Source organism: Macaca nemestrina, chromosome X (assembly GCF_043159975.1).
Source record: "Macaca nemestrina isolate mMacNem1 chromosome X, mMacNem.hap1, whole genome shotgun sequence".
Taxonomy (NCBI): domain Eukaryota; kingdom Metazoa; phylum Chordata; class Mammalia; order Primates; family Cercopithecidae; genus Macaca; species Macaca nemestrina.
This window is the reverse complement of record NC_092145.1, coordinates 158,826,302-158,842,550: the sequence shown is the minus strand read 5'-3', so window position 1 is coordinate 158,842,550 and position 16,249 is coordinate 158,826,302. Positions and strand designations below refer to the sequence as shown.

At 50.6% G+C, this 16,249-nt stretch overlaps 1 protein-coding gene across 1 annotated transcript in view; it reads right to left on the bottom strand.

Moving 5' to 3' along the window:
• Positions 1-16,033, bottom strand: part of LOC139360703 (probable bifunctional dTTP/UTP pyrophosphatase/methyltransferase protein) — a 39,468-nt gene extending 23,435 nt beyond the window's left edge. The window contains exons 1-3 of the mRNA XM_071088542.1: positions 15,901-16,033; positions 5,124-5,328; positions 54-164 (exon numbers count right to left, since the gene is read on the bottom strand). Coding sequence (XP_070944643.1) covers positions 54-164; positions 5,124-5,328; positions 15,901-15,993 — 409 coding nt within the window. The 5' untranslated portion in view covers positions 15,994-16,033. The remainder of the gene's footprint in view (positions 1-53; positions 165-5,123; positions 5,329-15,900) is intronic.
• Between the last annotated feature and the right edge of the window lie 216 nt (positions 16,034-16,249).

Sequence of the window (16,249 nt, the reverse complement as noted above, 5' to 3'; positions counted from 1 at the left end):
TCCCCGTTGATACCGGCGTGAAACAGCAGCACAGGGTGCAAAGCCAGGCCCACTTTGGAAGTTCAGGCTGGGGACGCTCCAAGTCATGAGCAAGGACACGAGTGGGTGTCCCAGCTGGTCCCCCTGCAGGGACTGGAACGTGGGTGAGGCCGGGGCCCCAGGGGCTGCAGGATCAGGGGTCCGGCACTCACAGAGCGTCTCACGGGCACCACGGGAAACACGATGCCTGTTGCGTAAGTTTTTGTTCTTCCAGGTTCTACTTGAGGTTGATCCAGGGGCCCCAAGTTGCCCAGAATTAAGGCCAAAAGACTTTTGACCTGTTCGATGTAATTTCAGAAAAAGGTACTTAGGGCCGGGTGCCGTGGCTCACGCCTGTCATCCCAGCACTTTGGGAGGCTGAGGCAGGTGCATCGCCTGAGGTCAGGAGTTCGAGACCAGCCTGGCCAACACGGTGAAACCCCGTCTCTAAGAAAAATACAAATTTATCAGTCGGGCACCTGTAATCTCAGCTACTCAGAGGCTGAGGCAGAAGAATCTCTGGAACCCAGGAAGTGGAGGTTGCAGTGAGCCGAGATCGCACCGCTGCACTCCAGCCTGGGTGACAGAGCAAGACTCCGTCTCCAACAACAACAACAAAAAAGGCAAGAAAGAAAAAGAAAAAGGTACTTAGGGTGATAAAACAAATCCAGGTTGGAAATTCAGCCGCAGAGCAGCCAGCAGTCACAGGACATGTGCGTGCAGCTTTGACCTTCGTCGCCCCCAGCCCTGGCCTCCCTAAGCTCTGCACTGCCAAAAGCCACAATCAATATTCCTGTCTTCACAGCACTACTCACAACAGCATTCCCTCTAATGGCTTTCTTCCTTTCCTTTTCTCTCTCCTTCCTTCCTTCCCTCCTTCCTTCCTTCCTTTAATGTCTTCCTTCCTTCCCTTCCTTCCTTCCCTTCCTTCCTTCCTTCCATCCTTCCTTCCTTTAATGTCTTTCTCCTTCCTTCCTTTAATGTCTTTCTTCCTTCCTTCCTTTCTTCCTTCCATCCTTCCTTCCTTCCTTTAATGTCTTCCTTCCCTTCTTTCTTTCCTTCCTTTAATGTCTTCCTTCCCTTCCTTCCTTCCTTTAATGTCTTCCTCCCCTCCTTCCTTCCTTCCTTCCTTTAATGTCTTCCTTCCCTTCCTTCCTTCCTTTAATATCTTCCTCCCCTCCTTCCTTCCTTCCTTTAATATCTTCCTCCCCTCCTTCCTTCCTTCCTTTAATGTCTTTCTTCCCTTCCTTCCTTCCTTCCTTTAATGTCTTTCTTCCTTCCTTCCCTTCCTTCCTTTCTTTAATGTCTTTCTTCCTTCCTTCCCTGCCTCCCTCCCTCCCTCCCTCCCTCCCTCCCTCCTTCCTTCCTTCCTTCCTTCCTTCCCTCCCTCCCTCCTTCCTTCCTTCCTTCCTTCCTTTCTTCCTTCCCTCCTTCCCTCCTTCCCTCCTTCCTTCCTTTGGAGACAGAGTCTCGCTCTGTCACCCAGGCTGGAGGGCAGTGGCGCCATCTCAGCTCACTACAAGCTCCGCCTCCCAGGTTCCCGCCATTCTCCTGCCTCAGCCTCCCGAGTAGCTGGGACTACAGGCACCTGCCACTACCTACAGGCACCCGCCACCACGCCCAGCCAATTTTTGTATGTGTGTTTTTAGTAGAGACGGGGTTTCACCGTGTTAGCCAGGATGGTCTTGATCTCCTGACCTCGTGATCCGCCCGCCTCGGCCTCCCAAAGTGCTGGGATTACAGGCGTGAGTCACCGCACCCGACCCTCTAATGTATCTCTTATTATTAAGTGCCATGGCGTATTGTATGGTAACACACATCAACAGGGGAGCTACATTTACTCTATATCCTAAATGATAGTATTACATTCTCTGTAACAGCAAGTTACAACGTATAGTAATAGCTGCGTTAATTTTATACATTGTGACTCATATATTAATTGGAGTCATACATTATATAACATATAGTAATGGATAAGCTACATGACTTCTCTATCCTAAATGACAGGAGTGTATTAATTATAATAGTGTATTACGGCCGGGCGCGGTGGCTCACACCTGTAATCTCAACACTTTGGGAGGCCGACGCAGGTGGATCACCTGAGGTCAGGAGTTGGAGACCAGCCTGGCCAACATGGTGAAGCTCCACCTCTACTAAAATAATAGTGTATTACATAGTAGCTTATAGTAACAGATAAGTGACGTAATTCTACATGATGATCCAATTATATTAATTGTCATAGTGGATTACATAGTCTCACACAGTAACACATACTAATTCTGTGTATCGTAACACATACTGATAGATGTTAATTCTATATTGTAACTGATATTACTATATTAATTGCAATATTACATTCATAACATAGTAACAGATAAGCTACATGAATCTTAAATCTTAAATGATAGTAGTATATTAATTATAATTGTATATTGCATTGTAGCATATAGGAACAGATAAACTACATAATTCTATATTAGAAATGATGTTACATTAATTGCAATCAGATATTACATAGTGGCACGGTAATAAGCTACATAATTCTATATCATATTATTACAATATATAATACTATTATATTAATTGTAGAATATTACAACACATAGTAATACTGGACATTAATTGTATAGCATAAATGATACTATTATATTAATTGCAAGATAATATTATAACACATAGTAATAAACTACATTAATTGTATATCATAAATGATACTATTATATTAATTGCAAGATAAATTATTTTTTATTTTTTGGACACGGAGTCTTGCTCTATCGCCCAGGCGGGAGTGCAGTGGCATGATCTCGGCTCACTGCAACTTCCATCTCCCAGGTTCATGCAATTCTCCTGCCTCAGCCTGCTGAGTAGCTGGGATTACAGGCGTGCACCACCACGCCCAGATAATTTTTGTATTTTCAGTAGAGATGGGATTTCACCATGTTGGCCAGACTGGTGTTGAACTCCTGACCTCAGGTGATCCGCCCGCCTTGGCCTCCCAAAGTGTTGGGATTATAGGCGTGAGCCACCGCGCCCGACCATAAGAGATTAGAATACATAGTAATAGATAAGCTACATTAATTGAATATCATACATGATACTATTCATATCAATTGCAAGAGAATATAACACATAGTAATAATCTACATTAATTCTAGATCATAAATGATGCTGATATCAATTGCAAGAGAATATTAAAACATATAGTAATAGATGAGCTACATTAATTCTATATCATAAATGATACTATGATATCAATTGCAAGAGAATATAACACATAGTAATAATCTACATTAATTCTATATCATAAATGATGCTATATCAATTGCAAGAGAATAACACAGTAACAGATAAGCTACATTAGTTCTATATCATAAATGATACTATGGTATCAACTGCAAGAGAATATAACACATAGTAATAATCTACATTAATTCTGTATCATAAATGATGCTATGATATCAACTGCAAGAGAATATGACACATAGTAATAATCTACATTGTTCTAGATCATAAATGATGCTATGATATCAATTGCAAGAGAATATAACACATAGTAATAATCTACATTAATTCTGTATCATAAATGATGCTATGCTATCAATTGCAAGAGAATATTGTAACATAAATAGATAAGCTACATTAATTCTATATCATAAATGATACTATATCAATTGCAAGAGAATAACATAGTAACAGATAAGCTACATTAATTCTAGATCATAAATGATGCTATGATATCAATTGCAAGAGAATATAACACATAGTAATAATCTACATTAATTCTAGATCATAAATGATGCTATGATATCAATTGCAAGAGAATATAACACATAGTAATAATCTACATTAATTCTAGATCATAAATGATGCTATGATATCAATTGCAAGAGAATATAACACATAGTAATAATCTACATTAATTCTAGATCATAAATGATGCTATGATATCAATTGCAAGAGAATATTGTAACCTAAATAGATAAGCTACATTAATTCTATATCATAAATGATACTATATCAATTGCAAGAGAATAACATAGTAACAGATAAGCTACATTAATTCTATATCATAAATGATGCTATGATATCAATTGCAAGAGAATATAACACATAGTAATAATCATTAATTCTAGATCATAAATGATGCTATGATATCAATTGCAAGAGAATATAACACATAGTAATAATCTACATTAATTCTAGATCATAAATGATGCTATGATATCAATTGCAAGAGAATATAACACATAGTAATAATCTACATTAATTCTGTATCATAAATGATGCTATGATATCAATTGCAAGAGAATATAACACATAGTAATAATCTACATTAATTCTAGATCATAAATGATGCTATGATATCAATTGCAAGAGAATATTGTAACATATAGTAATAGATAAGCTACATTAATTCTATATCATAAATGATGCTATATCAATTGCAAGCGAATAACATAGTAACAGATAAGCTACATTAATTCTATATCATAAATGATACTATGATATCAATTGCAAGAGAATATAACACATATAGTAATAATCTACATTAATTCTATATCATAAATGATGCTATATCAATTGCAAGAGAATAACACAGTAATAGATAAGCTACATTAATTCTAGATCATAAATGATGCTATGATATCAATTGCAAGAGAATATAACACATATAGTAATAATCTACATTAATTCTGTATCATAAATGATGCTACATCAATTGCAAGAGAATAACATAGTAACAGATAAGCTACATCAATTCTATATCATAAATGATACTATGATATCAATTGCAAGAGAATATAACACATATAGTAATAATCTACATTAATTCTGTATCATAAATGATGCTACATCAATTGCAAGAGAATAACATAGTAACAGATAAGGTACATTAATTCTATATCATAAATGATACTATGATATCAATTGCAAGAGAATATAACACATATAGTAAAAATCTACATTAATTCTGTATCATAAATGATACTATTATCTAAGTAACTATTAGGTTACTTGCAATAGCGCATTACATTGTAACATAGTACTAGCTCAGCTGTGGCACCAACTGTATCTTGTGAATGACACTTATTTGTATCATGGATATTTAGCACCTGCAAATCCCCTCGTCAGAGCAAAGGAATTTTCATGGGGGCAGAAGGGCAGGGGGCCCCTTGCCTGGTGCATCCGGGTGGCCACCTCCAAGGCCTTCTGCTTGGCGGTCTCCATGGCGTACCCGTACGGAGTGGCGAAGGAGGCTTTGTCCAGCTTCTCTTTAAACCTGGAGGGGACCACCTCAAACCTCAGACCCTGCAACAGAAGAAAAAGGGGTCAGGAGGGTCAACGAAAGAGCCTAGGAAAACGGAACGGAACGGAACGTGCAAGATTGGCAGGAGATGTTGGCTACACGCCCCGATCTTCTCCTCCATCCACCGAACCTTCCCTGAGTGTGGCCGGGGAGTCGGAAACTCACCAGAGCTTTCCCTAAGTGTGGTTAGGGGCCTTCAGGGACTGACCGGGGGCCTTCCTGGCTCTCGACGGAAGACATTGGCAAAGGAAGAAGCCAGGAACGAAGAGGCCAGCGGGGAAGGATTGACTCAGGCCCTGAACGCATGAGTCAATGGTGGCAGAGGGTTCCCGGAGCCCTGATGGTTGGGGTAAAACCATCCTGCCCACAGGAAGTTCAGGAAAAATGCCAGCAGTGATGGCTGCGGGAAAGGAAGCAATGATGGCTCTGAGTCAATCCCTGGTACCCAGGAAGAGAAAACAGCCTCCCTGGGGAGGCCTGGTCTGAGAGGTAGTGATCCCCGCAGACACTGTGGGGTCAGGAATGATGGTGGTAAATGTCCCCAGTGGGGGTGCCCCTGGCTGTCACAACCTGCCAGGGCTCAGGGAACTCCGCATCTCCCCCTCTGACAGACAAGCATCGTCATCTTGGACACACACCCCCATGTTGGACACACACCGCCATCGTGGACACACACCGCCATCGTGGACACACACCCCCATCGTGGACACACACCGCCATCGTGGACACACACCGCCATCTTGGACAGACACCGCCATCTTGGACAGACACCGCCATCGTGGACACACACCCCCATCGTGGACACACACCGCCATCGTGGACACACACCGCCATCGTGGACACACACCCCCATCGTGGACACACACCGCCATCGTGGACACACACCGCCATCGTGGACACACACCGCCATCGTGGACACACACCCCCATCGTGGACACACACCGCCATCGTGGACACACACCGCCATCGTGGACACACACCCCCATCGTGGACACACACCGCCATCTTGGACAGACACCGCCATCTTGGACACACACCGCCATTGTGGACACACACCCCCATCGTGGACACACACCGCCATCGTGGACAGACAGTCCCCATCTTGGACAGACACCCCTATCTTGGACACACACCGCCATCGTAGACACACACCCCCATCGTGGACACACACCGCCATCGTGGACAGACAGTCCCCATCTTGGACAGACACCCCTATCTTGGACACACACCACCATCGTGGACACACACCGCCATCGTGGACACACACCGCCATTGTGGACACACACCCCCATTGTGGACACACACCGTCATCGTGGACACACACCGCCATCGTGGACACACACCGCCATCGTGGACAGACAGCCCTATCTTGGACACACACCGCCATCATGGACAGACAGCCCCCATCTTGGATAGACACCCCTATCTTGGACACACACCGCCATCGTGGACACACACCGCCATCGTGGACACACACCGCCATCGTGGACAGACACCGCCATCGTGGACACACACCGCCATCGTGGACAGACACCGCCATCGTGGACACACACCCCCATCGTGGACACACACCGCCATCGTGGACACACACCGCCATCGTGGACACACACCGCCATCGTGGACAGACACCGCCATCGTGGACACACACCCCCATCGTGGACACACACCGCCATCGTGGACACACACCGCCATCGTGGACACACACCGCCATCTTGGACACACACCACCATCGTGGACACACACAGCCATCGTGGACACACACCGCCATCGTGGACACACACCCCCATTGTGGACACACACCGTCATCGTGGACACACACCGCCATCGTGGACACACACCGCCATCGTGGACAGACAGCCCTATCTTGGACACACACCGCCATCGTGGACAGACAGCCCCCATCTTGGACAGACACCCCTATCTTGGACACACACCGCCATCGTGGACACACACCGCCATCGTGGACACACACCGCCATCGTGGACACACACCCCCATCGTGGACACACACCGCCATCGTGGACACACACCGCCATCGTGGACACACACCGCCATCGTGGACAGACACCGCCATCGTGGACACACACCCCCATCGTGGACACACACCGCCATCGTGGACACACACCGCCATCGTGGACACACACCGCCATCTTGGACACACACCCCCATCGTGGACACACACAGCCATCGTGGACACACACCGCCATCATGGACACACACCCCCATTGTGGACACACACCGCCATCGTGGACAGACAGCCCTATCTTGGACACACACCGCCATCATGGACAGACAGCCCCCATCTTGGACAGACACCCCTATCTTGGACACACACCGCCATCGTGGACACACACCGCCATCATGGACACACACCCCCATCTTGGACCTGCAGCAGGTATTTCGCTCTCTCTCCCTCGCTCCCTCTTTCTCTCTCTTCCTCCCTCTTCTCTCTCTCCTTCGCTCTCTCTCTCTCTCGTCCTCCCTCTTCTCTCTCTCTCCCTCGCTCTCTCTCTTCCTTGCGTGGTGCCAGTTTGGGAGGCCCTTCACCGATTCCAACAGGAACATCCAACGTCCGACACGAATCCAGCCGGCTGGTTAAGACCTGCCCTCCCCAGACTTTCTCTCGGTAACTGGGAAAAGTCAGGTCTGCCAACCCGGTCCTCGGAGGACCAGCGGGACTGAGCTAGGAGAAATCTTAGGGGACGCCCAGTTGCTTCTCAGCGTGACTGTCCTCCTTATAAAGAGGATTCTGGGTCTCCGTCTTTTGTCTGGGGATGCCTCAAACACAAACAGATGCTCTCGGCTTCCTCTTAGCAGCCCACGTGGATGCCAAACGACCCCACATTCTTAGGTCCTCCCCTCTGGGGTGTCTGCTTCCCAACCTGGCCAAACGTGGCTTACAGGAGAGCCTAAAGCCACAGTGTTGAATTTTTTATTGCAGCACAGTCTCTGGCACCAATACAAACGACATAACGACAGCGGATGGCCCGGACACGGCACGTTTAACTTCCAAATTCTCAGGGACCTTGACAACTTTTTCACCAGGAACGGCTAATGGCAAGAGGTTCCCTATACTCAGGCCATCTTCTGCCCTCCCGATGTCAAGCTGCACCTCTCATGACATTCTTTTTTTTTTTTTTCTTTTTGAGACGGAGTCTCGCTCCGTCGTCTAGACTGGAGTGCGGTGGCGCGATCTCGGCTCACTGCAACCTTCGCCTCCCGGATTCAAGCAATTCTCCTGCCTCAGCCTCCCGGGTAGCTGGGACCACAGGCACCTGCCACCACGCCCGGCTAATTTTTTGTATTTTTAGTAGAGACGGGGTTTCACCGTGTTGGCCAGGAGGGTCTGGATCTCCTGACCTCGTGATCCACCTGCCTCGGCTTCCGAAGTGCTGGGATGACAGGCGTGAGCCACCGCGCCCGGCCAAATGTGTTTTCTTTAATACGAGGACACAATTAGAAAAACTGGCTATTTTACGAAGGCGTTGGCTGCAATGGAGTGCTTTCCTTTAAGGAATGAAACTTAAAGTTACGAAGCCTAGAAAGGCCTTGGAAAAAACTGGTCTTGTATTTTGCGTACGCAGTCCCTGTACAGGGTTTCCGACCTGTGCTAAGTAAAGAATGTCAGTTTCTGACAGGCCTGGGACCCCAAGCTATCTTGGAACCTCAAGAGGGAAAGAGTTTGCCCAACTCAGAGGTATTTAATGGTACAAACCCGGGGCTGGACTCAGCTTCAAAAAGGTCCTATCTGAGATTCCTTGAATGGAACAAAGTTCCATCAAAGCCAATTTAAACGGTCTATGTAACAAATAATTATTCTTGGCCAGGCGCGGTGGCTCACGCCTGTCATCCCAGCACTCTGACCTCAACCGCAGATCACATAGACTCCTGCCTTATGCCCCGGGGCACCCGGACCATTCTCATCCCCGTCACTAGGACCGGGTACGGGGTATCCCTCGCTCCCAGGGTAGCAGACCTCCAGTCCTTAGTCCCCAAGAGTAGACTCCTGCCCCCCTGCTCTATCCATAGGCAACCAGTAACCAGCACTTTGGGAGGCCGAGGCGGGCAGATCACAAGGTCAGGAGATGGAGACCATCCTGGCTAACACGGTGAAACCCCGTCTCTACTAAAAATACAAAAAATTAGCTGGGCTTGGTGGCAGGTGCCTGTGGTTCCAGCTACTCAGGAGGATGAGGCAGGAGAATCACTTGAACTGGGAGGGGCGGAGCTTGAAGTGAGCCGAGATCACACCACTGCACTCCAGCCTGGGCGACAGAGGGAGAGTCCGTCTCAAAATAAATACATAAATAAGTAAGTAAACAAATAAAAGTAAAAGTAATAATTATTCTTGCTGCACTGTAGACAAATAAGGAGGCCAAGTATAACAAAGCAAACTGGTCCTACCGTAATTCGTCTTTTAATAAAAGTGGTGAAACTGGAAAAAGAAAAACCATGTTTCAAAAACGATAGTCACCCCTTGTCGTGAAATTCTAGTCTTGCCCTTATGGTTTTCAGTTTTTATGATTTTCTACAGTTTGAATTAAATGCTCATTTTTCTGGCTACAAGTCTCCAAGATCATGTTTTCCATTCTTTTCCTTTTCCTTTGTTTTTTTTTTTTAAGACGGAGTCTCGCTCTGTGGCCCAGGCTGGAGTACAGTGGCCAGATCTCAGCTCACTGCAAGCTCCGCCTCCCGGGTTCACGCCATTCTCCTGCCTCAGCCTCCCGAGTAGCTGGGACCACAGGCGCCGCCACCGCGCCCGGCTAGTTTTTTATGTTTTTTAGTAGAGACGCGGTTTCACCGTGTTAGCCAGGATGGTCTCGATCTCCTGACCTCGTGATCCACCCGCCTCAGCCTCCCAAAGTGCTGGGATTACAGGCGTGAGCCACCACGCCCGGCCTTTTCCTTTTTCTTTGTCCCCATTTTTCCGAAGTGAAAAGCCCTGAAACCTAAGCTCTGCTGTCTTCAAGCCCTGTGAGCTTAAAGCTAGATGTTTCAACAGGTGCTGCCTCAAAGGCCCCCAAATAAAGACGGCCGCCAGGAACAAATCAGCCTCTTCCCCTCCCTCCAGTGCTGTGTTTGGTGACCTGTAACCATGACCTCCCTCAGCAGGAAGTGGCCAGAAAGAACAAACCACCCCTCGTCCTTTTATAACTAGAGGGTCTGGATTCACACAGCAGGAGCATCGCCATCTTGGACACGCACAGCCAACTGGGACACGCACGGCCAATTTGGACACGCACGGCCAACTCGGACACGCACGGCCATCTTGGACACACACGGCCATCTTGGACACACACGGCCATCTTGGACACGTATGGCCAACTCGGACATGCACGGCCAACTCAGACACACATGGCCATCTTGGACACGCACCATCATCTTGGATACGCACAGCCATCTTGGACACGCACGGCCAACTTGGACACGCACGGCCAACTTGGACACGCACGGCCAACTTGGACATGCATGGCCAACTTGGACGCATACTGCCATCTTGGACACGCACGGCCATCTTGGACACACACGGTCAACTTGGACACATACTGCCATCTTGGACGCATACCGCCATCTGGGACACACACCGCCATCTTGGACATGCACGGCCAACTTGGACACATATCACCATCTTGGACACATACTGCCAACTTGGACACGCACGGCCAACTTGGACACACACGGCCAACTTGGACACACACGGCCATCTTGGACACACACGGTCAACTTGGACACATACTGCCATCTTGGACGCATACCGCCATCTTGGACACACACCGCCATCTTGGACATGCACGGCCAACTTGGACACATATCACCATCTTGGACACATACTGCCAACTTGGACACGCACGGCCAACTTGGACACGCACGGCCAACTTGGACACTTACCACCATCTTGGACAAGTGCCACCATTTTAAGTTCCCTCGATTAAAAACCGCCTAAAACCAGCCCCAAATCATGAGCCTCATGGCTAATGTCAGCATGACCAGAAACAGTCAAACCCTGAAATAAACCACTGTGACCAGAAACATCCCAAGGCCAAGATAAGCTCCCCTCAGACCAGAGACATTCCAACCCATCAGTCAACTTTGCCTCACACAGAAACATTCCGAGCCCGCCATAGGCTTCCCTTCCTAAACCCTTAAGTACCCTCAGTCTGTAAGAGAACACTCCCGACCGAACGCCGCCGGAAGCCCCCCTCAGGCTTATTCTCCAAAATAAATCTGTCTTTGACTGTGAAGCTGCTTTTCTTGTTTCATCTTTCTTCAACTCTTACACCCTCCTCAGCCCTCCTCACCTCTTGAAGGCGTACCCAGATCCTGGCCCCAACGCCCATCCTGGTCTTCAGGGCACCAGTCACCAAGCCCTGGACCTGCCCCGCAGACCTCAACCCCAGATCACGTAGACTCCTGCCTTATGCCCCGTCACCCCCCATCATGGAGACCCATGCCTTCTGTAAGGCACCCAGACCATTCTCATCCCCGTCACTAGGCCCAGGCACGTGGGGTCCCCTCTCCCAGGGTACCAGACCTCCTGTCCTTAGTTCCCAAGAGCAGACTCCTGCCCACTGCTCTATCCATAGGCAACCAGTAACTACCCCACCGTCACTAATAACTTTTCTGCCATCACCAGTAACTACTCCCCATCACCAGTAACTACCCCCATCACCAGTAACTACCCCCATCACCAGTAACTACCCTATCACCAGTAACTAACCCCCATCACCACCAGTAACTATCCCCATCACCAGTAGCTAACCCCCATCACCAGTAGCTAACCCCCATCACCAGTAGCTAACCCCTATCACCAGTAACTACCCCACATCACCAGTAACTACCCCGCATCACCAGTAACTATCCCTCATCACCAGTAACTGCCCTCCATCACCAGTGAGGGTAGTACCCCCCATCACCAGTAACTACCCCCCATCACCAGTAACTACCCCCCATCACCAGTAACTACCCCACATCACCAGTAACTACCCCCCATCACCAGTAACTACGCCCATCACCAGTAACTACCCCACATCAGCAGTAACTACTCCCCATCACCAGTAACTACCCCCATCACCAGTAACTACCCCACATCACCAGTAACTACTCCCCATCACCAGTAACTACCCCCCATCACCAGTAACTACCCCCCATCACCAGTAACTACCCCCATCACCAGTAACTACCCCCCATCACCAGTAACTACTCCCCATCACCAGTAACTACCCCATATCACCAGTAACTATCCCCATCACCAGTAACTATCCCCCATCACCAGTAACTATCCCCATCACCAGTTACTACCCCCCATCACCAGTAACTATCCCCATCACCAGTAACTACCCCCCATCACCAGTAACTACCCCCATCACCAGTAACTACCCCTCATCACCAGTAACTGCCCCCCATCACCAGTGAGGATAGTACCTCCCATCACCAGTAACTACCGCCCATCACCAGTAACTATCCCATATCACCAGTAACTACCCCACATCACCAGTAACCATCCCCCCATCAACAGTAACTACCCCCATCACCAGTAACTATCCCCCATCACCAGTAACTATCCCATATCACCAGTAACCATCTCCCCATCACCAGTAACTATCCCCATCACCAGTAACTACCCCCCATCACCAGTAACTACCCCTATCACCAGTAACTACCCCTCATCACCACTAACTGCCCCCCATCACCAGTGAGGATAGTACCTCCCATCACCAGTAACTACCGCCCATCACCAGTAACTATCCCATATCACCAGTAACTACCCCACATCACCAGTAACCATCCCCCCATCAACAGTAACTACTCCCATCACCAGTAACTACCCCCCATCACCAGTAACTATCCCATATCACCAGTAACCATCTCCCCATCACCAGTAACTACCCCCCATCACCAGTAACTATCCCCATCACCAGTAACTATGCCATATCACCAGTAACTACCCCCATCACCAGTAACTACCCCCCATCACCAGTAACTATCCCATATCACCAGTAACCATCTCCCCATCACCAGTAACTACCCCCATCACCAGTAACTACCCCCCATCACCAGTAACTACCCCCATCACCAGTAACTATGCCATATCACCAGTAACTACCCCCATCACCAGTAACTACTCCCCATCACCAGTAACTACCCCCATCACCAGTAACTACTCCCCACCACCAGTAACTATCCCATATCACCAGTAACTACCCCCATCACCAGTAACTACCCCATATCACCGGTAACTGCCCACCATCACCAGTGAGGGTAGTACCCCCCCATCACCAGTAATACCCCCCATCACCAGTAATTACCCCTCATCACCAGTAACTGCCCCCCATCACCAGTAACTACCCCCATCACCAGTAACTATCCCCATCACCAGTAACTACCCCCATCACCAATAACTACCCCCCATCACCAGTAACTAACCCCCATCACCAGTAACTATATCCCATCACCAGTAACCATCCCCCCATCACCAGTAACCATCACCCCATCAACAGTAACTATCTCCCATCACCAGTAACTATCCCACATCACCTATAACTATCCCCCATCACCAGTAACTACCCCCATCACCAGTAACTATCCCTTCATCACTAGACCCTCTCCTCCATGTCATTAGGGCTCCAGAGAGAGGCAGACACCCACTGCCTAGGCCCACTACCACCCGCAATAAGATCCCCATGGGGGCACCAGGAAACACTTCCCACACCCCAACGATGAAGCCCAACCTTCAGTCACAGGGCTCACTCCATCCCTAGAAGTCCTGGATCACTCACCTCCCCAATCCCCAGGGGTCCCAGGTCACTCCCCTCCCCCATCCCTAGGGAGTCCCGGGTCACTCTCCCTTCCCCCATCCCTAGGGGGTCCTGGGTCACTGTGCCCTCCCCATTCCTAGGGGGTCCTGGGTCACTCTGCTCTCCCTCATCACTAGGGGGGTCCTGGGTTAGTCTCCCCATCCCCATCCCTAGGGGTCCTGGGTCACGCTCCCCTTCCCCATCGCTAGGGGTCCTGGGTCACACTGCCCTCCCCATTCCTAGGGGTCCCAGGTTACTGTCCCCAACCCCATGCCTAGGGCTCCTAGGTCACTCTCCCCTTCCCCATCCCTAGGGGTCCCGGGTTAGTCTCCCCACCACCATCCCTAGGGGTCCTGGGTCACTCTGCCCTTCCCATTCCTAGGGGTCCCAGGTTACTCTCCCCAACCCCATGCCTAGGGGCTCCTAGGTCACTCTCCCCAACCCCATGCCTAGGGGTCCCGGGTCACTCTTCCCAACCCCATCCCTAGGGGGTCCCGGGTTAGTCTCCCCACCACCATCCCTAGGGGTCCTGGGTGACTCTGCCCTCCCCATCTCTAGGGGTCCTGGGTGACTCTGCCCTCCCCATCCCTGGGGATCCTGGGTCACTCTTCCCTCCCCCATTCCTAGGGGTCTTGGGTTACTCTCCCCTCCCCCACCCCTAGGGGCTCCTGGGTGACTCTGTCCTCCCCAACCCTAGGGGTCCCGGGTTACTCTCCCTGTCCCCATCCCTGGGGGTTCTGGGTCAGTCTGCCCTCCCCATTCCTAGGGGTCCGGGATCACTCTCCCCAACCCCATCCCTAGGGGTCCTGGGTTACTCCCCTCACCCCCAACCCTGGGGGTCCCGCGTCACTCTGCCCTCCAAATTCCTAGGGGTCCTGGGTTACTCTCCCCTACTCCCCATCCCTAGGGGTCCCGGGTTACTCTCCCCTCCCACATCCCTGGGGGTCCCAGGTCACTCTACCCTCCCCATTCCTAGGGGCCTGGGTTACTCTCCCCTCCCCCATCCCTGGGGGCTCCTGGGTGACTCAGCCCTCCCCATCCCTAGGGGTCCCGGCTTACTCTCCCCTCCCACATCCCTGGGGGTCCCAGGTCACTCTGCCCTCCCCATTCCTAGGGGCCTGGGTTACTCTCCCCTCCCCCGTCCCTAGGGGCTCCTGGGTGATTCAGCCCTCCCCAACCCTAGGGGTCCCGGGTTACTCTCCGCGTCCCCATCCATGGGGATCCAGGGTCAGACTGCTCTCCCCACCCCTAGGGGCTCCTGGGTGACTCAGCCCTCCCCATTCCTAGGGGTCCCGGGTTACTCTCCCCGTCCCCATCCATGGGGGTCCAGGGTCAGACTGCTCTCCCCACCCCTAGGGGCTCCTGGGTGACTCAGCCCTCCCCATTCCTAGGGGTCCCGGGTTACTCTCCCCGTCCCCATCCATGGGGGTCCAGGGTCAGACTGCTCTCCCCACCCCTAGGGGTCCTCGGTCACTCTACCCTCCCCATTCCTAGGGGTCCCGAGTTACTCTCTCCTTCCCCATCCCTAAGGGGTCGCAGGTCACTCCCCACCCCCATCCCTCGGGGGTCCCGGGTTACTCTCCCCTCCCCCATCCCTGGAGCTTCCGGGTCACTCTCCCCAACGGCATCCCTGGGGGTCCCGGGTCACTCTGCCCTCCCCCATCCCTCAGGGTCTCGGGTCAGTCTCCCATCCCTACCCCTCGGGTTCCTGGGTCTCTGGGCCCTCCTGGGTTCAGCCCCTCGCCCCCTGCCCCCTGCCCCGCCCAGGCCCAGGCCGCACCGCGTTGCTGAGGATCTCCTGACGGCGCGGGGAGGCGCTGGCCAGCACCACGCGCTTGTGCAGCAGCTTCCCAATCACCGGGCACAGCACCATGGCGCCCACGCCGGGAGCCGGGAGTCCGCGGAGCTGAGCCCAGAGCCCGCGGTGAGCGCAGCTGCAAAAAACGGCGGCCAGAGTCCCGCCTCCGCGAGGCCACGCCCCGCCCGCCTCCGCGAGGCCACGCCCCGTCCAGGTCTTCATTGCCTTCCTCGCCAGGCCTCGCCCACTCCAAGCCTCCATTGGCTTCCCCGTGAGGCCACGCCCAGTCCATGCCTTCATTGGCCTCCCCGCGATGCCCCGCCCCGGCCTC